The sequence below is a fragment of the Chlamydotis macqueenii genome, chromosome 6 (genome assembly GCF_036417535.1).
Source record: "Chlamydotis macqueenii isolate bChlMac1 chromosome 6, bChlMac1.mat, whole genome shotgun sequence".
NCBI lineage: Eukaryota > Metazoa > Chordata > Aves > Otidiformes > Otididae > Chlamydotis > Chlamydotis macqueenii.
In genome coordinates, this window is record NC_141561.1 from 2,679,154 (window position 1) to 2,702,396 (window position 23,243).

At 44.8% G+C, this 23,243-nt stretch overlaps 1 protein-coding gene across 1 annotated transcript in view; it reads right to left on the minus strand.

Annotated features, from left to right (window-relative positions):
- The window catches only part of KIF5C (kinesin family member 5C), an 80,201-nt gene extending 62,632 nt beyond the window's left edge, over positions 1–17,569 (minus strand). Inside the window, exon 1 of the mRNA XM_086751032.1 lies at positions 17,344–17,569. Coding sequence (XP_086607158.1) covers positions 17,344–17,469 — 126 coding nt within the window. The 5' untranslated portion in view covers positions 17,470–17,569. The remainder of the gene's footprint in view (positions 1–17,343) is intronic.
- Between the last annotated feature and the right edge of the window lie 5,674 nt (positions 17,570–23,243).

The following is a 23,243-nucleotide window of genomic DNA, read 5'->3' on the forward strand; positions in this document are numbered from 1 at the left end:
ACCCACCGGCATTGTGGAAAACAGGATCTCTTCTTACTTGAGGGCAACCAACTCATTCCTCCTCCTCTTCCGGGACTCCCCAGCGCTGCCTGGCTCGGGAACAGGACAGGGAGGTGGAAAAGCCCTGGGACACAGCCTCTTCCAGCTCTTCGCCATCCTCATCACTTCGCACGCACCTGAACGCCCGGCAGCATCAAGCACCGTGTGTGGATGCTGCGTGACCCACGGCGCTTGGTCCGCACATCCTCTCGTACTCCTTCCACGGTGCAGCCTAATGCCAGCAGGATTAGCACCATCCTTCCCGCACGCCATGCAGCAGTGTGCAGATTTGGGCCTCGATTACTTAACTGCTTATGCAACGGCACAAAACCGGGTATTGGGAGAGCGGTGTTATCCTCCTGGAGCTAAATTTAATCTCTGAAAAGAGGAAGCTGTGTTAATAATCGTGGGAAAAAGGATTTCATTTGGGGCTCTGCACAGCACTAGCTTAAGATGTGCATCATTCCCCCTTTCCTGGGTCTTTCACCCCACATTAAGAAATTAATTTTTCACACTTGTTTTTCTTTCATAAAATTGTTTCTTCCATCTTGTCTCACAAGACTAAGCTTTAAGTGGATACGTGATTGTAAGTTTAGCAGACCTCTCTACTTTATCATAGCTATAAAACCATCAGAGTGAGGAATTAGACACAGGCTATGCTAAAAATCCTCAGGGAAACGGGAGAACATCATCTCCAGCACCATCCCTCCGGCTTTCAGGTAGCTTGCACCACTGTGCTACCAGTAACAGATAACTACTGGTTTAATTTAGTGTGCTCTATCTAATGTAATAGACTTTTTCAGGCCTATTCGAAGCTACCTTCATAATCTACTCATTTTACTTCAGCAAACCACAAGCTTATTTTAATTAAATTTAAAATGCTGTCACTTGCATTTCAGATAAAGATCTTCTCGACATCAGAGGTTCCTAGGTAAATGGAAATCTTGCAAGGATATTTACTACATAATAGCCACAAGCAGCACAGGGGCCCCTGTTTAACCTGCTTTTGATAGCTTCCACCTTCAACAGAGACCTTCCAAATCCTCCTGGAAAAAAGCACTCAATGAGCTCGGAAGGTAAGCCAAACTCAAAATTACCCCAAATTTCTCTAGTTTTATCAGGCTCCAGCATTTCAGCTAACCTACCATACTCCCTTACATCAATAAGATAAGAGATTGTAATAATTTCTTTTGTATATGAAACCATGCAAACTAACACTTTAGAAAGAAAGGACAAAAAAATATTATTTGTAGAAGAAAAGAGAAAGAAAAGTACCGTAATTATAGAAGCCTGAGACTCCTCTAGCTAAAGGTCTTACGATTTTAGTAGCAGTTGAGAATGAAAAGAGAACAATGTATTAATTGTCCATTGTGTAAAAATGCAATACTTCAAAATTGGTTTTAAACTGCTGGGGGGTTTTGTTATTTAAAGAACACTATTTCAAAACACGAAACTAAGCTGTTTCGGTGAAGTAAACACCTCAAGTAAGATGCTGACCTTCAGCTCCACCTACAGAAGAGAAGCGCAACACAAACCAGTCCTGGTTCAAGACGTAACTAAATCTTAATTCTGCCGCGGCAGTGTTGTGTTAATCTCCACTCTGTTAAACATATCACTTACAGATTTATGGGGCAACTGGGTGGCTCAGGAGATTAGTAACGGGATACTGAGCGCTGTCGGTTGTAGATTCAAATCCATCTCGGGTCAGAAGAGGTCAAAATGAAATGAGAGGGCATCACTGGTCCGTAGAGCAGCTTTCTTTTCAGCATGCTCCACAGAACCAAGAATTGCAGGAGATCAGAGAACAAACTACACCACTGGTCACAGAGCGTCCTGACAGGCTGGATATATATTGGCAAAAAGAAACAAATGGGATGCTTGCACCCCGCTGCCTGCATTGTACGGTATTTGTTCTGCAGAGAAAGCACTGCACAAGCATAAACCGTCACATTTGCAGCTGGGCTATATACTCGTTCAGTCTCCTGGGGATTAAGCCAGAGCCACTAATTTATTGTGCAACTGAATCCTGAGGAACGAGTTCCTGGAGGCTCTCGAAACCATCCAGGCAGTCCCAACAGCAACGAGCTCAGACCCCAACAGCACATCTCTGCTCCCCAAACTGCCTCCCTTCACGCTGACCTGTGCGGAGCCAAAATGCCATCTACATGGCAGCACATCATGGTGAGAACATGGTTCTGCACTGGGAACAAGCTCCACCAAAGAGCTGAATTGTTTTCATCCCATAATCACCGACAGGAAACTGTAGGAGCAACACTGCTACGTGTAGATTATTTTCCTCTGCCCTCAAGAATAGAAAGATCTCAGATGTTCAAAAGCCCAGGCTACTAGTGTCCAAGAGAAGTGAGAGAGGAAGATACCAGCGTCCATAACGCAATGGAGTAAAACTGCACTCCCAGAGATGGGGAAATAACGCTCACCCTCGACACCTCGCTGGCTGACTGTGTTCCTGATTCACTGGGAGACCACTAACAACAACTTCAGACTTGCTTCCTCATTTACAAACCGAGATACTAAATGCCAGTAGCGCTGGGAGCTTGAATGTTTGCTGACCTGATGTTGCAGCAGGATTTTAAAAGCCTACAACATAACAGAAACGTTATCACTAGTCTGCCCCAGCCCTCTTTCATGCCATGTAATTAAAAACGTATGCACCGAAAACACTTTGGAGAATTAAGGAAGAATGACAGCACCATTACTTCTGTACTTCCCTCTGCCTTTTCCATTGAAAAGTGATGCTCAAAAGAAGAACCGAAAGGGCAGCACACAGGGCAGTGCTGTCTCTGGTTTTATCTACAGAAATATTTGATGCACAGCTGCCCTAGCATTCCCTTCTACTTTGTAGCTCGACTGCCTTGTAGCCTAGGCTGGTGTCGTGTATTGGAAATACTCGGCTCTGCACCTCAACGACTACAGCAACAGCCACGATTTGAGCATGGAAGAGCCTTCACGGGAGCTCAGATGTCGAGGCAGGCAGAGCAATTACCCTGTCACTGAGAATTGCAGACAAGTTGCTCCTGGCAACAAACCTCTTCAAACCTGGACGGAGAACAGCGTTCGCCGAGCAGAGACCCCACGCGCGAGGGCGGCCATTTTGTTGAGCTTCTGCGCACCCACCATTTCTCTCCGTTCTGGTTCCGCGGACTCCCCACCACCTGGGGCAGAGCCATTACTGCGAGGTCCATGTTTCACACGTGAAGCACAAAACTAAAAGCTGATTTAAAAAGAACAGGGAGCAACACTAGATCTTTGGGGAAGGAATGTGCAGGAACTGCAGGGTCTCATACGGCCTTTGATTCCCACTACAAAATCGCTGACCTCCTTTCACTCTGGTAACACTTCCATTGATTTCTTCTACCTTTTCTTCTGATTCTTACCATTATTTGCCCAGTTGCTTCTCCCCCTGCCATTTCACCCAATTTAGGAGAGGCAGGGGTGGAGGAGAGAGGAGGCAGCTCCCTTTTGGGAAGAACAAAGCCACCCGGCACCAGCCAAGCACAAACCTGGTCACTTGGAGCTTCATCTCCAGCTGCAAGAGCACCGGTTCCTGCCATCCATACCCTCTGCACAGAGAGGAACCTGCTCACTCCCATCCATAACCTTACAACCAACAAGCTTCTGCTTCTTGGCTTGTTGCTCTGATTTTCTTATATATCTCATTCCATTTTCTGGACAATAAAATAAAGCAGAACTCTCAGTTTAACTTGGTATGTCCAAATCTCACAATTTCAGCACCAGTCATCCAGTCTTCCTCAAGCTAAAGCATCTGGGGCCAGGTAATATTACAAAAATCATACCTTTTAGTAATATTTAAAAAATAAGGATTCTGCCTCTAATGTAGTGGGGGCTGGGAAAGCTTAAATAGGAAACTGTGAAACAGAGACCCCAGCGCTACTGGTAAACCCCACATATCTGTGGGAGCAGGGTCATGGTCTGGTAACACTCAGCAATCCTGTTCCAGTGCAGGCATTCTTATCTGTACCTCTGGTTCACAAAAATCACATCAGGTAATTAGACAAAAAAAAAATAAAATAAAAAAAAATCATCCTTACAAAAACACTGCAACCCCTTACAAACCAGAATTACTGCCTCCTCCACTTTTGCACCAGTTATAGGAGGAAAACAGTATTTAAGAACCTGGTTTTTGCATTTCTGGTAAGTTACTCCACCACTGATAAATTAAGTCAACAATCAAGTAATTCTGAGTTGTTTAAATCTCACCCTGCATTCAAGTGGAACTGGTCCCAAATGGCTTTGCCAATGTCTACGCCAACTTGTCCCATACCAAGGACTCCGTGGTGACAAGTTGTGCTTTCCTGGACAGCTGGCAAAGGGGGTCTGACTGTGCTACTCCGCAGGACACAGCTCAAACTGTTACACAAATAATATGAATTCAAGTGGTATTATTGAGCTGGTTAAAACACACACACACAAATTTCATAAGAACAAAGAGCTGCAGAATTTCTTTTCGACATGCACTGCTTGGACCTTCTTTGGTAATTTTGGGTTTTTTTAAGAGCAAAAATAGATTTTCAGGCTCATAACCCCTTCCTGAGCCTTCCCTGCAGCTATAAATGCATTGCAGCTTACCTACACAGCACATCTCCTCTTACAGCGCAGTAGTGAGATCAGCAGACCAGCCTCGCTTTCTGCTAAATTATCCAGAAACAGGCAATGCTGGCTGGAGTTATCTGACAGTAATTCCATTATCAGATTTAGTAATGCTGATATCTTCCTTCTGCATTTCCCAAATCTTCAAAGCGGTGTACAATCTGGTCCGCCACACTCCGTTCCCTTGCAGCGCTCAGGAGGCACAAAAAGTCATGATTCGTATTCTTATTTCTCTCTAACAGAAACAAACAAAACCTGCAAGACACAGGAGTGTCAACTAGCAGAAAATAAGGAGGATAAGGAGGGTGCAAGCAATCATTCAGACCTTTTATTTGCACCAGGATAGGCAGTTAAGTCTTCCTCTTAAGGCACAAGCCATTCTGCTGACGGCCTCCAACCTCCAGCCACCCTCATCATTTGGAACTACTTAAAAAAAAAAAAAAACAAAAAAAAAAACAAAAACACACACACACAAAAAAAATGCCCCAGACTCCTTAGTCCTGAAGCCACAGCGGTCTCTTGTCTTCCTCACCCTTTATATTTATCCAAGTTACAATGCCCAGATCCCAAAGTCTCTGAAACCCATGCCACTCCAAATGGCAGGCTGAAATAATAAAAAGTAAAAATAAAAAGCAAGCAATTCTTGTTACACAAACCAGCTCAGCCTTGGAGATAACTGGCAAATGAACAGTCTCAGCTCCACATGGCCCTTCTCCCTTACTCCCCTCAAGAGGAGAGGTAACTTTTCCCAGACACACCCAGCGTGCGGTGCCAGCAATCAGGAGCTGCCCACGTTCCCTTCGCAGCAGCTTACCTGGAGGGCGAGCACTGCACGACACGAGGCATCTTTATTAGCAATGCCGCACTCCAATGATGGTGAAAAAAATAAACCCTGTGTAGGATCAGAGCCGTACCAGCAGGACAGTGGTGCTGTCGTGGCCCCTACACAGCTCTCAGCAGGAGAGCTGCTCGTGAGTTGGAGGAGCAGCGAGGCTCCAGTGTTCGTCCCCGCACATCTACGACTGTGTTCACGCAGTTCAGCCACTGCGGGCAGTAGAAATACATTCATACAGCTAACAACGGGTCTTAAGAAAAGCAGGAGAGATACACAGCAACGGACTCCAGATCCTAAAGACAGACGGTACCTCTCTCCAGGACAGAATAATTCATCTGAATTCCCACGGCCACCAGCAAGGCTACAGCTGCTTCAGCTTTCAGGCTTCCTGCATTTCAAAGAGTGGGTCCAAAATGACTTTCTCAAAATGAAACTGAAGTGTGAACCATCAGCTACCATGGTACCAAAAATCAGAAAATCCTAAAGTTTAAACCACCAAACCCAGGAACACGCAAGAGAAAAGGAAGGAGTGTTTCCATTGCACAAACAGGGGACCAAAGAGCTGATGAGCCTAAGTCACTTGCAAGTGAAATCCAGGTTTGTTCAGTTCCAGTACAAAGTCTGAATCCAAAACAGGCCAAATGCAGCTCTGCTAAAGTGAACAGATTAAGAGCTGGATTAAGCCAGAAGAGCAATGTGCTCAACTGCGCAAGCTCAGCTGAAATTACGCGTTCATACAGTACTGTCGTTGCTGAAACAGCACATGTACAAATCATAAAACTTAAGGAGAAAGAGTTCAATTAATTTGAAGAAAAACCCAAGTCCCATATTAAGTTACTATTGACCAATTCTGACAAAAGTGAATTTTAAAATAATTTTTTAAAACAGGGCAATAGTTCAATCTGCTTCTAGCAAGCAAGCCCATCAATAAGCCTCTCCGCTAGCTCTGCACACAGCCAGCCTTCAAAACGCGCCGCACGCAGCGCCGGAGCTGGTTCCCCTGCGGCAGCTCCCGTCCTTTGCCACGAGGATGCAGCGCCTGGAGAGCTGCTGAAGGCAGCGCTCCTCACCGCTCCCGACAGGGCAGCCAGTTCCGCACTTACAGATCTTTGTAGCCATCTCCAACACGCAGCCCTTCAAACATCTTGATTAGAGGATGGAGACGGCAGTGACTCATCTCAGCATTTTTTCCCCAAAGCAGAGCAGTTCTGCGGGTGAGTTGGATGTTTCCCGAGCCGGGCACTGATAACCAGGGGTTTGCGTTTCTCATTCTTTTTCCCAGCTCTGGCACTGGCTTCCACAACACGCCAGGTACGAAACCACTTCAGGTGTTTCCATTTTCCTTCAGCTCTCCGCAGCAGAGTCCCATCTCCCTCCCGCACAGAAAGAGGGAAGGCAACTCTTACACAGTGCTTCGCAGCTCAGTGATCACATATGGTACGATTAAAATAAATTGTTTGTGCTGGCAACAGTTTCATTTGAAGTTATGGCTAAAGTTATTCTATAATACTCAGAAAATCTGGGCTGCACAGAAAGCAAGCAATGGACAGAACAAACCGTTTATTACCAATATACGCAAATATTTTTCTCCAGTCTAAAGAAACATGCTTCTGTATAGCAAGGTTAACTTTGCTCTAAGATTTGTTTGCATCATTAAACTACTTTGCTTTGAAGTTAAATTGTAAAGATACCATAAAGTGAAAAATAATCAAGCCAATGAGTTCATCAAATAACAGCAGAGTTTTCCACTGGGTATTTATGCTTGACCCAGAAAGTGGTATGAAAATAAAAAAGCATACAGATGTGTTCTAAGAGGAGAAAAACCAAACAAAATGTAAAACAAAAAAAAAAAAAAAAGGAAAATAAACAAACTGTAATATAAAAGGGGAGAGGAAAAAAGGCAATACAAAAAGGGAGAGAAGCAGAGGATGGGTATGACATGATGGTAGCAGTACGAGACTAACAAGTCAGTCTTCAGCAGCAGCATTTTGTATGATTTATATGGTGACAAAATCAGTGTTGGGCTGCTAACGAGGAATTGGCTGCTGCAGCTGGAGACGACTGAGCTGTATGGGTGCAGACAACTGTTTGCAGTGTAACTGGAACAGCTACTAGGAGCATCAGCAGTAAAACCCAGAGCAGCGGGGCTTCCCACGGTCACGGCAGCCATTGTGTACGCGGCGCTGATCAAGCCAGCAGCAAATCCTGCCAGGTACACAGAGAACAAGGCAGAGACACACATTTGGTGTGCCTGTTCCAGCTGAACGGGCCACAAGCACCTTCTGTTGGAATATCACTGCGTGTTACGAGCTAGTCCCATACACGTACAGATACATACACAGATACGGGCATCCTCCGGCTGCATCCTGTGCTTCCCTCGGCAGGCCGTAGTGCCGGCAAGGGCAGCTGCTCAGCTATTTGTCTTACATAGCAATGTATTAAAAAAAAAAAAGCCAGAAGACTTTCTTTAATAGATTTTTGGAATAGATTATTACTAAGTGAACAATATATAATCTCAAAGCTCTTTGAGAAGTTGTAGGATTATCCACATCTCACTGTTGGCCTAAATACAGAGATCCAAGCAATTCAGGAGAACTGTACAGTCAAGAAAAGAGATTACAACTGCAGAAAAAATCAGACTTCTGCTAAGAGCTTTGCTAAAAATATGAACTAACCCAGTTACCCCAATTCAGATAATGGTCTCCTGCACATCCTTTGCTAAGTCAAAGAATAATTGAGGAGTCAGAATGATACTTGCGTTTCAGAGACTCAACTTCTCTGTAGATTCCCCGTGTGACTTTAAAAATCAACTTTCAAGCCCCAAAATAAGAGGTCTTCTTCACCTCACAAAGACAATTACACAGAAAAGACTGTCACAGCAACACTGTGACTTGAAGCATCTAAGTAAATTCAAGAATACTTTGTTCAGGAGTACAGCAAAAGTTATTGCAGGCCTTGGGGCCATTTGACATATAAGAAAACGTGTTTTTCACTATCACATCCTCCTCGTGCAACAGAAATGCTTAACGGCAGCTCCAAAACAATCAAGAATTTTTCAAGAATCCTACTGCTCCCTGATCCAGAAGTCTCTTACACCAACCAACAGCATCTCCTATCCATCATTATAACTAGGTAGCGGAATAAGGTTTCTTTTAGCAGAGAGTGAAGCACTGGAAAAAAATGAATTGCTTTTTGCAAAGACATCTAAGTGGACTACTATGAAATATTTAAGTTCTTAGCTCTGAATACTCATTTCTCATGGGGGAAAAAAAATCCAACATTCTTGGTTTCAATAAGACTATCTCATAATTAGAAAACATGCATTTTCTGAAGCTGTCTGGGGACTAATTATCGGTGTTATAATAGGAATCTGATAACAATCACATGCATTTCCAGGACATCCCATAGAAAGACAAGATCCAAAGAGGCCATAAATATCTAGAAATGACTTGGCTCTTTCCAGCAGATAAATAAAAAGAGGAACTCATCAGAAATACCACGCCTGTGACTCCGCACCTTTAAGATTCTCAAGCAAACCTTTTTGGATATTTAGAGATAAAAGGGGTTTTGCTGTTGTGTTTTGTGGGATTTTTTTAAAGCATGCAATATTTTCACACTCCAAAATCCAATAGAATTGAATAAAGGTATTTTCCCAGCTCACAAAGCCATCACACAGACAAGCACCGTCACCCATTGTGCACCTTCCAGTGGAGCTGGAAAAAAACAAACATTGGCAACACCACACACAGTCACGTCAAAAGTGTCAAACAATTACCGAGCAACTCTAAATCACTTTTCTGCCTCTATACCCGCAGCGTCAGCTGAAGCACCCATCAGCCCATATTGCACACCCAGGCTGTTGTCTCAAATGACTTGGATCTGGCATCCCTTCATCTTCTCTGCCAAAGCAGAGCTCTGCTGCCTCACCCTGCAGCATCCTGGCTCTCAGACACAGAATTGAGAGCAGACCCCGAACCAAGACTCATTCCCACACAGACACGTGTTTTTTTCAGTCATCTGAGTCATTTACTAAATATCTTTTCAGAAAGACTCCTACCTTGGCATGACCGCTGAGTTTTAAAAGGCTGCAGCAACACAAAAGCAAACAAAAAAAGGGAAAGTAAAGGGAAAGTAGTTGTAGGTAATTGTGTTCAGTCTTGTTGGGCTACATTAAGACACAACATGTCAAGCTCAAAGGGATCCAACAAAAACAGACACAAAACATCCTGTGCACAGGACTGCTGTCTATGTTTAGAAAAAAAAAAAAAAAAAAAGAAAAAAAAAAGAAAAAACCACCACAAATAAATTCCCTTGTGAAAACATTCATGCCAAATTCCAAATGCACTTCTGCATTCAAATAAAACAGCCAGAATTTAACAAGAAACGCATCAGCAACCGGACCGCCCCAAGCCACGGAAGCTAATAGGTGGAAATGGGATTGTTTGCGTTTCTTACCCAAGCAGAGAACAGATCACCTCGTTCATGCGTTTCCTCTGTGCCACTGCCTCCTTTCTAACACGTGTCCACAACTCCCGTCTCCCTACGCGTACGGTATTCCCATGGACAGCACAGCTCAGTTTATGCATGCTGAAGTTTTCAAATGAAATAACAGACAAATACTGATGCCACAAGATATTTTGTCTTCATTTAGCATTGTCCTCAGTAGAAGGAAAAGCCCACCTTTAAGAAAACACCGTTGTGAAATCTGCAGGTGTTGCAGCTCTGATACACCACTAACAGAGGGGGGAATGGACCTTAGTGCCTGGAGGAACATCAGGCACCTCTGAACCAGTGAATTTGGAAGAAAACACATCCTGAGGTGAGTCATTTTAATGACAACAGGAAGGACACAAAGGTAATGCCATGTGTCAGCAGTCTAGTTAAAACTGTCAAGAAAAGCTAAACTAAATAATCTCCCCTCCTAAATGTCCGCTTTTATGGAAGCATCCCCTCCATCCTCAAAAAACTCCTACAGAGAAAGGCATTTTAATATTAAAGACATGTCAGTGGCATCTCATCCATCATTTTATCTTTTTTAATGGCTTTTATTCTTCTAGCACAGTTTGAAACACTGAAACAATATGTAGAGATGTACGCACACATCACTCCCTACCAGCTTCCTCACTGCACATCAAGCCTTCGTTTAGGGCAGGAAGCTTCGGGAGAAATCACCTCCAATGACGCAGAAAAAAAGAGTACTCCCAGACTGCCCCAAATACCGATAAATCTGAGTGTACCAGGCTGAACAGCCATTTGCAAAAATGAATCCAAACACCAGTGACTAACTGCTGCATCTCAGGGGAAGGAAACAAAGCCCGCAACAAGCTGGGAGGAGGAAGGCGAGCACAGACGCTGAATGGTCTAAACCTCCTGGTCTAAACCAAAGGCATCTTGCAAGAGCTACCAGAGGGAAAAAAAAAAACCACAACACTGGCAGTGGCGGGTGACTACATTTTCCAGCTGATTGACAATCTGTCTTGTTGAAACAGATCAGCTGTATTTTAAGTTTCAAAGCTTTAAGTAGGAATCCATGTTTTTGACAGGGTAGGTATGCAGGATGAAGATCTTTCAGAGGAAGATATCCAAATGAGATTAGAAAAAGATTTAAAAAGCCTTCAGTGCCCCGAGGAAACACAAAAGGGAAATTGCTCTGGTGAAAAAAAAAAATAATAAGCTTTGTATTTTGAGCAAATCATCTTTCTATCACCACCAACAATAAATAGAAGCTATTCTCACACCTTGTTTCTCACTACAGTTTTAGAAAACAGAAAAGCACATACAACTTCACCCAAGAGGCACACATTGACTCGTGTTGAATAATATTCCCCAATTTAGCACTTTCAGACAAACTTGAAAGAACACCCCTTCCAGAAGAGAAACAGCAGAGGATTCAGAAAAGGAAAAAAAAACCAGAAATCCTGCCAAACCACAGTGTCCCGACAGAAGCGACTATCGGTGCTTAAACCTAGCAAGGACACACCAAGCAGCGTTTAATACGTTGAGGATTTTGCTTTGAGCCTTAACTGGAAGGGAAGCATCTCTGTCTCAGTAGCATCTTAGAAAACCAGTTTGGTGCCAGCAGCGTCCCGGGAAAGCTGTCTCCCCATCCTGTACCAACCCAGTCCAGGTTATGGGACTGGACAGATGCAAAGGCTGCTGGTGGAGAAGGAGAAACAGGGGAACTGGGAAGCTCAGAGACTTTTTTGCAAGCCCTTATCAAGACATATTTTTTTTTCCACTGACTTATATTACAGGAGAGTAAGTAATACTGCACATTACATTTCCTTTGGTGCTTTATGGGACTATCGCAGTGTCAAGAGAAAAATGGATTGTATTTCTTGATAATTAGATCCAGAACAGTTTCATTCTTTAGCCAACACACTGTAAAAACAGAACCAAAAAACTACTGTGCCAGGCATCTCATCAGTCCCATGATTTTAACCTTCTACACAAGCTCCTGAAAATAAGTGTGAAGCACAGCAGCATGCCTTAGGAAAACAACCACTCTAAATATCGAGCACGTGAGCAGCTCCCTGAACGGCTACCACACCAGTTCTTCAGTAAATGAAATAATTTCTTCTGCAAGGCACCGAAAAGCCATCCGGACCCGGTGGAATCACCTTGTATTTGTTCTTTCCCAAATGAACAGCAACATGCTGTGATCTACAGGCTTCCGCTTCTTCCCGAGATCCCTGCTGGCTGAAGCTACTGAGAGAAATCACCCCCCAAAAAAAGCAAGTGCCAGATCTGTCAGTCTTGTGCTGCTGCTGCTCTGGAAATAGTCTGACCTGAAAGCAGCACAGCCCAAAGCCACAGGGGAATGAGCACAGCACATCGTGGTACATCTTATCCACAAAACAGGAAAATGCAGCAGGTTAGAGACGTCTGCAGCTTACGCCAGGGTACAGGAAAATCTCAGGGTGTAGGAGGATTAGCAACACTTTTGAAAGAAACAGCTCCCACAAAGGTATTTGTGAGCTCTCGGTACCTTCAGATACCATCAATTCCACATAAATGCCACGCTTAGCTAGCCAGCTGCTTGTGTCTCACAGCAGTCCTTCACAAAAGCTTTCACACAGAACTTGCTCAGTCTTCACTGGGAAAGAAGAGTTGAGCAGAGCTGGGAAACACCCCAAAGATGCTGGGAGACAAAGCCAGCATCAGCTTCCCAGATAAAGCGTTCTGCTAGGAAAATGGCATGCTGCGTACCCACTGACATATTTCACACCACGACAGAAGTCCCATCTCACTTCACATCCTCCATCAAACCAGCATGAGCTTTTTATAAAAGTTATTTATAGACACGTCGCGAACAAACCCTCCGTAAGCAGAACTGCTGTGCGTTTCGAGGGAGAGGTGGATGCTTGGCTTTTGTTAGAAGCACAAGGTACCACACCCCATGAAAAAAAGCCATGAAGCACTGCGTGAATTTTCTTTTTTTTTTTTAATTAGTCATTTAACTACCATCCCAGGGGTTTTTTTGCAGGTCTGTCTTAACCGCAGAGTGACAACTGCTTAACAGCTCACAGAGATCTCTGTACAGGGGGAGACTTAAGAACACGACGTTTTTCATTAGTACAAACTCTGCTGACTTTTCTGGTGGATAATAAAAGGTAAAAACGTATTCAAATATTCCCGGAAATAAGTGAGAAGCTCTCCACAAGACAACATTCAAAGTAGTACCTATAGCAGAAAGTATTAAAAAACCCCCCAATCATGCTCAGATTCCATCCCATCCCCTGCAAAGGAATCAGCCATCAATTTTTGTTTTCTTTTACTTCATGGAATATGACACTGCAAAATAGCAATGACCATCGCACAGCAGCAGAGTATCAGGTGACGATGTTTTTGTTTGTTTTGAGGCACAATAGTTAGCTACGCGGAATGTTTTCTGGATGGAGTAACAGGATTTTCCCCCATGTGAGCAAAGCACAACCCCGCAGGGACCCTGCGGCTCTCCGCTGGTTTTCCCACGGGCAGTTTGCTGTGGGAGCTGGCAGAGAGCGAGTCTAAAGCCCCCAGCGCAGGCAGCGAGGGGCTGAGGAAGGCTCTGCGCTGCCCGCCTGACGCCCAGCCCTCAGCAGAGAGCTGCAGCGCTCAGCAGCTCCTGCTAAGCTGGGCTTTACACATGCCCTCACGCTGCAGCTCAAAAAGCAGCTGACAACCAGAATGAAGAGTCTTTTATCCCCCTTTCTGGTAATATTAACATGGGGTTTCCAAGCTGCCTAGAAAGATTTGTTTTAGACCTTCTCCTTTGTAAACAGGAGACATTTGCCTGCAGAATGAGTTCCAGATCAGCCTTGCACTAAAAGGGAAGCAGTCACTCTGCTCCTAACAGAGAAAGGAGGCGACAACACTCCTTCACAACTGCATTCCTCTATCATTTACACCAGGAGAGGGGGAAAGAGCTGGAAGCACCCTCTGCCATAAACCTAAACCAGAAAAGTATCCTCAGGGAGAGCATCCCACCAGGTGCTGAGCCTCTCTGCATCCTTTCCTTGCAGGAGCTCAGCAATAAAAGCACTCAGAGGAATGGGGGAAGCATGAAGAAACCACACGCCAGAAGACTGCCTCAGTTGCTTACTACAGCAAAGAGCTCCACGCTCTCCAACAAGACCGTAAAAAGCAAGCCAGCTAGAAAAATACATTTTTAGGTATGTGAGCCAACAGAATCAATCGGAGAGTCACCTTGAGGTTGCAGAGGAGCAAAAACATAAAATGGAACTGCAGTCTGTAGAGACTGTTGGGTAGCTAACTGCAAAAGAAAGCGATGGATTTACCACTGTCGCCTTCTCCTGCCACGGTTAAAGATGAGATACATCTAAAAGGCTTTTATATTTAAAACTTTGAAGTAGAAGCAAAATACAGTGGGTTTTCTCTGTTTTAACCAAAGGAAAATTTAAGGCAAGACATTTTAATCTTCCATACTGTCGTAGTTCAGCCCTGATCGGGACATACTTCGCTGCGTTGCACGTGCAAAGAACAGGAAGATGGATGGAAGCGGCCAGAATATAAGACACTGGGTCAAATCCCAACTCCGGGGAGTTTAACTGGTTTGAAGGGAGGTAGGACATTGCCCTAGGACCTCTCTGACAAAGAGCTCTGAACCGCGCGACCACGGGCATGGTAGAGATACAGCTTTACTCCTGGAGAGAAAGACATGCTGGGGAAACTCAAGCCTAAGTTGTTAAACTTCCTGCTTGTTTCCAAGATATCTCATCGAGACGTGATCTTTAATTTCTGTTGGAAGATCTGCCCAAGGCACCAGAACAGGAGACAATAGTGGGAGGCTCAGAAAGAAAGCATTTTCCCCACAATTGGTTGTTGGGAAGGAGAAGTAAATTAATTCAGACTTACTTGTCAGAAAAAAAATTAGACATTTTCTTAAATCATTTATATTTTAACTTTTCTTACGTGATGACAGAATTCCTCAGGGGGAGGTTGGTGGTTGGTTGTTTTTTTAAAATTTTAACAGAATCCCTTTCTTTCCAATATTTTGTGGAACAAAAATAAAAGCTGCATTGCAGTGTTTTTCAGATGCTATAGTAAAACACCAAAAAGTGTTTGGTTCTGGTTTATTTTTGCTTTGTGTAGTGTTTCTAAGAGCTTTTGGGGACTAAAATCCTGCTTCTCTAGAAGGAAGGCTACTGTGGCAGTGCCTTCCAGCAGAGTGAGGGCTCCTTCCCCCTGCCAGGCGCTATTTGTTGGAGCAGGGCAGTCACTCTGAACCAGTAAATAACAAGAAATGGTACTGCTTTCTACTAACGTGCTGCAGCGGCATCCGCTGTAGATCAAGTTACACCAAAGCCCAACGAGCTCAGCATTGGAATGAAGATGACAAAAAACAGGGAGAGATTTTCATGTTCATTTACACTTACAAAACTACTGATATCCACATGAAATTGCAGCTGGATGGTTTCCCTTTGAAAAAAAAAGAAGCTGTGTTTGAGGATCTATTTCACCAGTTGACCAAAATGGGCACCTAAAAAAGACCTGTGTTTTGCCCTGCGAAGGGAAAGGCATACTCTAAGCTTCTGACTAGATCTTCAAGATGGCAAATAACCCCCCAAAATCATCCTGCCAAATTGAATATGCATATAAAAATAAATATTTGTATGTGTTTATATAAATAAATAAATATGTGCGCTTTTCTTGTTTCTCTCTAACTATTGGTTTTAAACTTCCAGGGTAGGAAACTGACAGTTGCTGCTATTTTCCTTTTTATCTTTACTAAAGGAATTACTTCCTGTCTGCAAGATACAAACACCTTCTCCAAAGCATCAGTTACTGTTTTCCCAGACAACAGACACTTTATAGACAAAGATGCGTTATATACTTGCACATTCCCTTGGGTGGGAAAGAAGGGATTCTAAATTCTACTTCTCTTAAAAAGATAACATTGTTAAGAGAGTTACAGTCGATGTACTTTAATCTACTTTTACTATGCCTGAGGGTTTATTTATTTAAGGAGAAGGAGGGGAATTTGCTGACATTTGTTTCTTAAACCTCCAAATGGCTGTGCCACAGTTCGGCTTTCGCTCCAAATAGTTGTTGGCCACAGACAGCCCTCCTTCGCTGACAGAGGTTGATAACCAATCTGATTATTCTGTTGTTAATAAACTGCTGGTGGTGCCGACTTTAACCTTCAAATAAAGAAAACTACTTTGGCTACACAAAAAAAAATATTTAACAAAAAAAAATTAAGAAAAACAAGTGCGCCGTTTATGTCCAGAATTGAGGAATTTTTTTTCCTCACTTTTCCATAACGGTCTTGCAACTTTCATGAAAGAAGTTTCTAATAAACTCAAGGTTTTAGTAAGAATCTTGACAAATCATACGAGTGACCGCCCGTTCTTCGTACGAACAATTAGTTTTAAGATCTCTTCATCACAGCACAGCACGGATCACGCCGTTGGTTTAACCACAGTAGACAACGCGTAAAACAAAGCACCAAAGAGACGGATCACCCAAAACCACAACGCGGGTTCAAGCGCCTGGCACAGCCTACGGGCACCCACGGAGCCCCGGCCGCAGCCCCCATCCGGAAACCCACTCGGGAAAGCTCCAGCTCGCGGGGAGGAAGAGCCGAGGCCCTTTCCCGCGGAAGGCCGGCCAAGGCGCTGCGCCACGTTCAACGCTCCACATCCCGACCCACGGAGGGCACAGCCCCACGCGTGCTTCGTGTGCGTTAAAGCCTTTGCCGCTGCGAACAGCCCATCCGTTACGAAGCACGGGGGGAAATCCTGATGTTTTGGGTAGGTCGCTGCTGCAATGGCAGCGACTTGACATCTAAAGTATTTTTTTTTTTAATTTTTTTTTTTTTTTTTTATGAGAAGAAAAAAACTTCACCTGGCGTGGCTCGTTTTAACTAAGGATGCTGACGCTGCTCCGCGCCCGCGGAGGGGGGAACGTGATCCCGCGGGGCATGATGATGATGATAACGATAACGATGATGATGATGATGATGATGAGGGGTGCGGAGCTCTCCCGCAACCCCAAGGAAAAAAAAAAAATAAATAAAAAAAAAATAAAACAACTTTCTCGCCGTCGACTGCCGCAGGGGCGCGGCGGAGGCGCGGGCGGCCGCCCCCGCGGAGCCCCGCGAGCATGCCCAGTCCCCACTATGACATCAGCGCCGGCGGCCGCCCCTCCCCGGGCCCGGCCCGCGACCCCCGCCTGGGCGGGGGGGTGGGGGAGCGGTGAACGGAGGGGGGGGGGGCGCCGCCGCCCCTCCCTCGCTCCGCCGCAGCGGGAACAATGGGGCGGGGGGGGGATGCTCGCCCGTCAGGGCAGCGCTCCGGCGGGTGAGGGATGCGGGAGAGGGCAGGCGGCAGACTCACCCCGATGACCACCGTCTCCTCGCCCTTGAATTTCGGGATGAATTTGTCCCCCCGCAGGATCTCGGCCTCGTTGAGGGGCCGGAACCGGCACATCACTTTGATGCTGCACTCGGCGGGATCCGCCATCTCGGCGGGCCGCAGCGAGCGAGCGAGCGCTCCGCCGGGCAGGTGCCGCAGACACCCAGCTGCTGCTACCGCCGCTGCTGCCGCCGGCCGGTGCGGGGCGGGAGCGGGACCGGCTGCGGGGCGGGGCGAGGAGCCGCTCCCCCCCGGCTCGCCCCCCCCTCCTTTCCCCACCCCCTCGCCCAGGAGCGGCTGCGCGGGGCCCTCAGCGCCCGCCCGGCGCCTGCCGGGAGCCGTAGTCCGCGCGCGGCCGGCCGCCAACGGCCGTAACGGCTCTAACGGTCCTAACGGCTGCGCGGGGGGCGCGCGGCTCTTCCCGCCGCAGCCCGGTTAGCTCCCCCCTCCTTGGTAACTTACACTAACTAACGAAGGCGGTGAGGGACAAGGCGGGCGTTTCGTTTCCGCCTGGTTTTGTCAGGTTGGGCAGGTGCTCTCTTCTGGATTAGGCCTCCACACACAGCTGCGCTCCCAGGAAAAATAAAACGGGAATGAGGAGAGAGGAGCGGATACCTGCGCTGTGCCCCTGGCGCAATCCAGATCGATAACCAGGTTAAAGGATTCCTACTTCTCCTGGGATGTCATGGCAGCACCCTTCATTACACTACCCCTCTTTTCTGTGAGAAAAAAAAAAAAAGCAGAAGCAATAGCATCTCCAGACAATGCTTTGACTTTGTTAAATTTACAAGAAGTTTGGCACAATGCAGCTAGTGAATCAGCATCCAGGAAAAACAAAGGCTGGAGCCCATCCCTGCACTTCAGGGCTGCTCTCCTCCTCCTTCCCCTTCGCTCTCTGGCAACGTTTGTTCCTTACCTGCTAAAACCCCCTGCCCCCAACCCTGTGCCACGCCGAGTTCATTTCACTGGATTAAAGCGGCCTGAAATAGTCTGACGTACCACATGTTGTCTCCTCCTCCACCGTTTTCTCCCTGGACATCTCTAAGCAATCCAGCTCCTCACAACAACTGTCGGCGTCTTCTGGAAAGCAACAGACAGCCCTCAGACTTCAGCAGCTCCCGGAACAGGTTTCCTCCAAAGAACAGAGTACCACTTCCCTTCGATTAGCCTCGGCCATACAATTAAGATGACAGCAGTCAGTTCTTCAACATTTCCACAGAGATCTCAGTTTTTTCTAGCCCCAGAGTTTGTCCTCATTACCTGATGAGGGTCTGAGAAGGGCAGGCCAGTTACAAAGGCTCTCATGCCTCTCTTAAAAGCAATTACATCAGGGAGAGTTAGCAATGTGCAGCATGTGATAAGACATTAGTATATAATGTGATTTATTCCCGTGGATTACCAATTATCGAGCCCTTTTATTTCTCTTATGTTTCAAGCTTTCGCCCTGAATAGCAAATTCGTAAGTCATGACAAGTAGGGGCTTAGTCATAAAAGACAACCACTTTGATGAATTAATCCATATTTTCTCCATTATCAAGAGCTCATTTTGTGGCAAGATAGGCAAACCTCTATCTTCCTATTAGAGTAGGTATAATCTGCAGGAAGAATGCACTAAAGAGCCATCTTTCCGCAGCAATTTTGTCACAAACAATATTACATTGTCTGCATTGTAGACAATACCGTATTGTCACAAAGCTGCTATTTTTTACTACTTATGACCAGACTACAGAGTTAAGCAGCCTCACAGGAACATTAGTTTTCAGCCAGATGCAGGAGCGATCAGAACCTCCTTCAGATGGTGAGCTTCTTCCAGGCTGTTCTGGATGCCCCAGGACTCGTGATGGAAGGTATGATTTACAATTTACTGGAAAACTGCTTCACGTAAAATATGAGCTATTAAGATACAGAAAAGTACTCATACTCCACCACTGTAATCTTAAGCATTATCATTATTAGGTGTGGTTTTTTTTCATTTCTGAATGAAATGAAAGAAATTAATGCCTTTTTTCAGATTGTGTACTTACAAGAAACACCACTACAGCTATAGTTCGCTTCAGTTTATTGACACGGTACACTAGAATGCAAGAGAATTTTCTTGCTACCAGTATCACGGAAGTAAAAGAAAGCAAACCTTGACGTCATCTCATTTTCCTATTTTTCCAGCAAGTTCTCCAGCTAGATACTAAATCCACAGTTTAGGTCACCCTGGCAGATTAGATACGGTTTGACAGCGAGTTCTGATTGTTCCTGAAGAAATTCTCAACCTGAGCCAAGCTCAGCTGGGACAGTTCACTAAACAGCCCGAGATGTCGGAGGTCTCCAAAAGAAATAACAAATCTCCTCCTCAAAGAAATAAGGGAATGGACACCTGGGCATTTCAGAAGTGAAAAAATAATTTCCTATCCAGAGCCAAAAGAACACTGCTTCCTTTCATTGCTCCAAGGCTCCAGGAATGAGCTCAGGGGTTGGGAAAGAATAAAAAGGTTGAATTTCTGCTGTCTTTTAACAGTTCAGTGCCATAAACAGACACCAGTACTGGCCAGGGACGCAACGTATCAGCAGGGAGAGCAGCTTTAATGTAGATTCCATTGATCCTGGTGTCTCAGCAATGGCCAGCGAGATGAAATTTGATGATACGCTTGTGTCATCAGTGCTGAGATGTATCTATGGGTAAAGGATTTCTTGCAGAAGGTACCAAAAGGGTTGGGATCCCCAAGATAAAAAGCGATTTCAAATGTCAAGGATAGTTAATGTCCCACAGACACCAGAAGACACTGGTAGGAGTGCATCAGGGGAAATGTTTACAAAGCCAGAACATGAAGTGTTTCACAGAAATAAAAATAAATAAATAACGGAAACCAAAGACTGAAGAACAGGCAACAAAATTAGCTAAATAGTGCTGAGAAGGCAGCTAGCAGGAATTGAGATACAGAAACAACCTGATCTGCATACCCATGCATCACCAAAGGCAAGGAAACACCTGTAATTCAGGAGAGAATGGGCTACAAGACTGCTTCTCCAGACAAAGGAAAGATTTAATAGCAAAGCGTATAACGACACTCTTGGCCACCCAAGGTGATTATCTCAGAAGCAACGTTTCCTTTGATCAGACAGGTAATGATTTATCTGGGGATGAGGGGCTACAGGGGTTCCTTGCTCTCACTTCCACAGCAAGGTCAGATTGGAAATGGAGTCCTGCCAGTCAAAAGGTACTCCATCCGAAAATGTCTGAGCTGTGCTAACAGGGGGTTTGAGAGCAGCCATTGCTTCTGATTTGCAAAACCGTTCAATATATGCTTACTTTGAAATATATATATATATATAAAGCATGTTAAGTACACACATAAAACTGTCTTCATATAAATCATTCACATTATGCATAGTCATGTATGTCATGTTAACCCACCTATAAAAAATGAGTTTGCTAAAAATAACTAAATTGACTTTTACCACTTTGTGTAAAACAGTAAAATGTTTCAGTTGATTATTCAATACTCAAAATATTTTTCTAAGTTACAATTCTTTCATTTGGGTTACTCAATAAATAACTCAAATATAAAAGGATTATAACTTGGAAAAAAAATGTGTGTATATATATGTGTCCCTTAATTATAGGAACCCATAGAGCAATTATAAAAATCCTACAACTGAACAAAAATCCTGAACCCACTAAAAAATACAGAACCCCAAAACACAAAGCCTCAACACCGATTTTCACTGTGAGGGAGAACATGTCCATTGCCAAAAAAAAAAAAAAAAACAAAACAACCCACTTCCATGCATGAGGATCCAGAAAGAGTTAAACAGCATCCCAGGCAGACGATGCCATCTTCTGGTGTCACTTACACAGCTGTTGATTGAAAGCCAGGATGACTAGCCCAGTCAGATCACCATCAGGAGGACGGGGGCCGATGCTATTTTAAGCATCGCTGTATCCCCAGGGCAGGGTTCAATGAAATAACATTAATTCAGGAAGAGGCAGCGAAGCGCTAACAGGGCTGGTGGGAAAGGCAGCGCCAGGCTGCCAACAATTCACAGCCGGCTGCCACAGGGCCTTGTGTCTCCCTCAAAAAATCAGTCTGAGGTTCGGAAAGTGTAACTATTAGTTGTGCCTAGCCTTGGTCAGCTGATCATCTTCTGCCCCATTAACGTCTTTCTGCTGTCCTTAGGAGTTCAACAGCTGACAGTTTATTCCTACAGACGTTCCTGAACGGCTGAGATCTTGCCAGAATACGACAGGACAGGTATGGTACTGTGGTCAGTCTTTTCATTGCATCTGTCAGAACTCTAAGGAAGGGGTTGTGTGCTCCTGTCAGACGAAAGGATTTAGGCTGATATCTGTGCTATTACAAGTTTTCTCTTATCATTATCTGCTATAGTATAGCCTTAATTAATTGCCTCCCTCCTTCATTTGCCCCTTGCTCCCTAATTGATCTTCCTACATTATCCTCCCCATGTAATTACATTTGTATTAGCCTTAAACCAGTGGGGAATGGATTGAAGCCAGATTAGACTAAACAGATTTTCCCATTCTAGTTACAGAAACAATCTTAACTTTGGGGGAAAAAAAAAAAAAAATAAAAAAAAAAACAACCAACAGTGTAGCCGAGGTACTGGGGGAAAGGCTACTCTGGCACGTGGTACGGCTCAAAACATCTCTCGGGTTTTCTGCACAGAAGTTTTGGGCCATCATGCTTCTTCACGCCTGCACATCCACTCGCCCTGAGGCTGGGGAGGGACGCTGAGTTGCACTACATAATTTTTGGAGTTGGTACAGGGACCACCACTTTCCACACTACTACATCTGAATGGGATTATGATGCTGGTATTCAGAGGACAAGCAGTCAAAGCCACTGAGGAGTGGACAAAGCCCAGGTTCAGGAAGCAGTTCAGCTGCTCCACAGCTATTCCCTTTTAGTTTTCAGATTTTAGTCCAACTATTTTTTTTTTTTCTTCCTTAAACTGTAGTTACTGGGTGACAATACAGACTGTGATTAAATGGGGTTAAACCCACAGCAAAATGTTAACTTGCATGGGTACTCTTCATTAATTTTTTGAGATTACATCATTTAAAAAAAAAGATCCAAAGTGCACACAGAAAAAAAACCCCAACATTACTCTGCATTTCGAGATATACTAGGTGACTCAGAAACAAGCAAAATCACTGAGAAAACAGGGAACTTAACTTGAAACTCCCGTTTCCTCCTATGCAACAGAAAGGCACTTCAGAAGCAAACGTTCTCACATTAGGGAAATGCCATCTGGGGTACTGGCCAGCACCGGAGCAAGACAGCAATCAATCAAACCAACTTAGAGCCAAGTGAGAACCTCACATCACCAAGCTTCAGACAGGGCTCTTGGGTTCCTGCAAGTAGGAGGCAGGTATTCCTAGATGTTCCCTTGCACAGTCAGTGATGACTCAAGATGCAATTACCTTCCATCAGGTAACAGAAGTCACCTGAAAGTGCTCTGAAGTCACTCCTTCAAGAAGGCTCTGCGTCCACTAGCAGGAGGACAAGGCACACAAGTTAAGTACTTGGTGAGCCAAGCGCTTAAAAGGACAGAATAATGTACGAGCAAGAATTGCAGCCTGCTTCAGAGTCATATTCTTAGCCAGTGGACCTTCTTACGAAACAGAAATGAAATCAGTATTACATTCTCTCAGAAATGCATCTTTACATTCTCCTCCTGGCCATTTAAGCAAAGCTTTGTAAAGAAAATTACCTCAATATATTCCAGTGTCATACATATGCTACACTCACACATTATCACTGGCCTACAAGAGAAACGCTGCCACTGAATGCATGCAGGCGCTCTGCAGACAGCTAGAGGGCTGCTCTAGTCCTGCGTAGGCTACAGCAACGTTGCGGGGTATCTGTAAC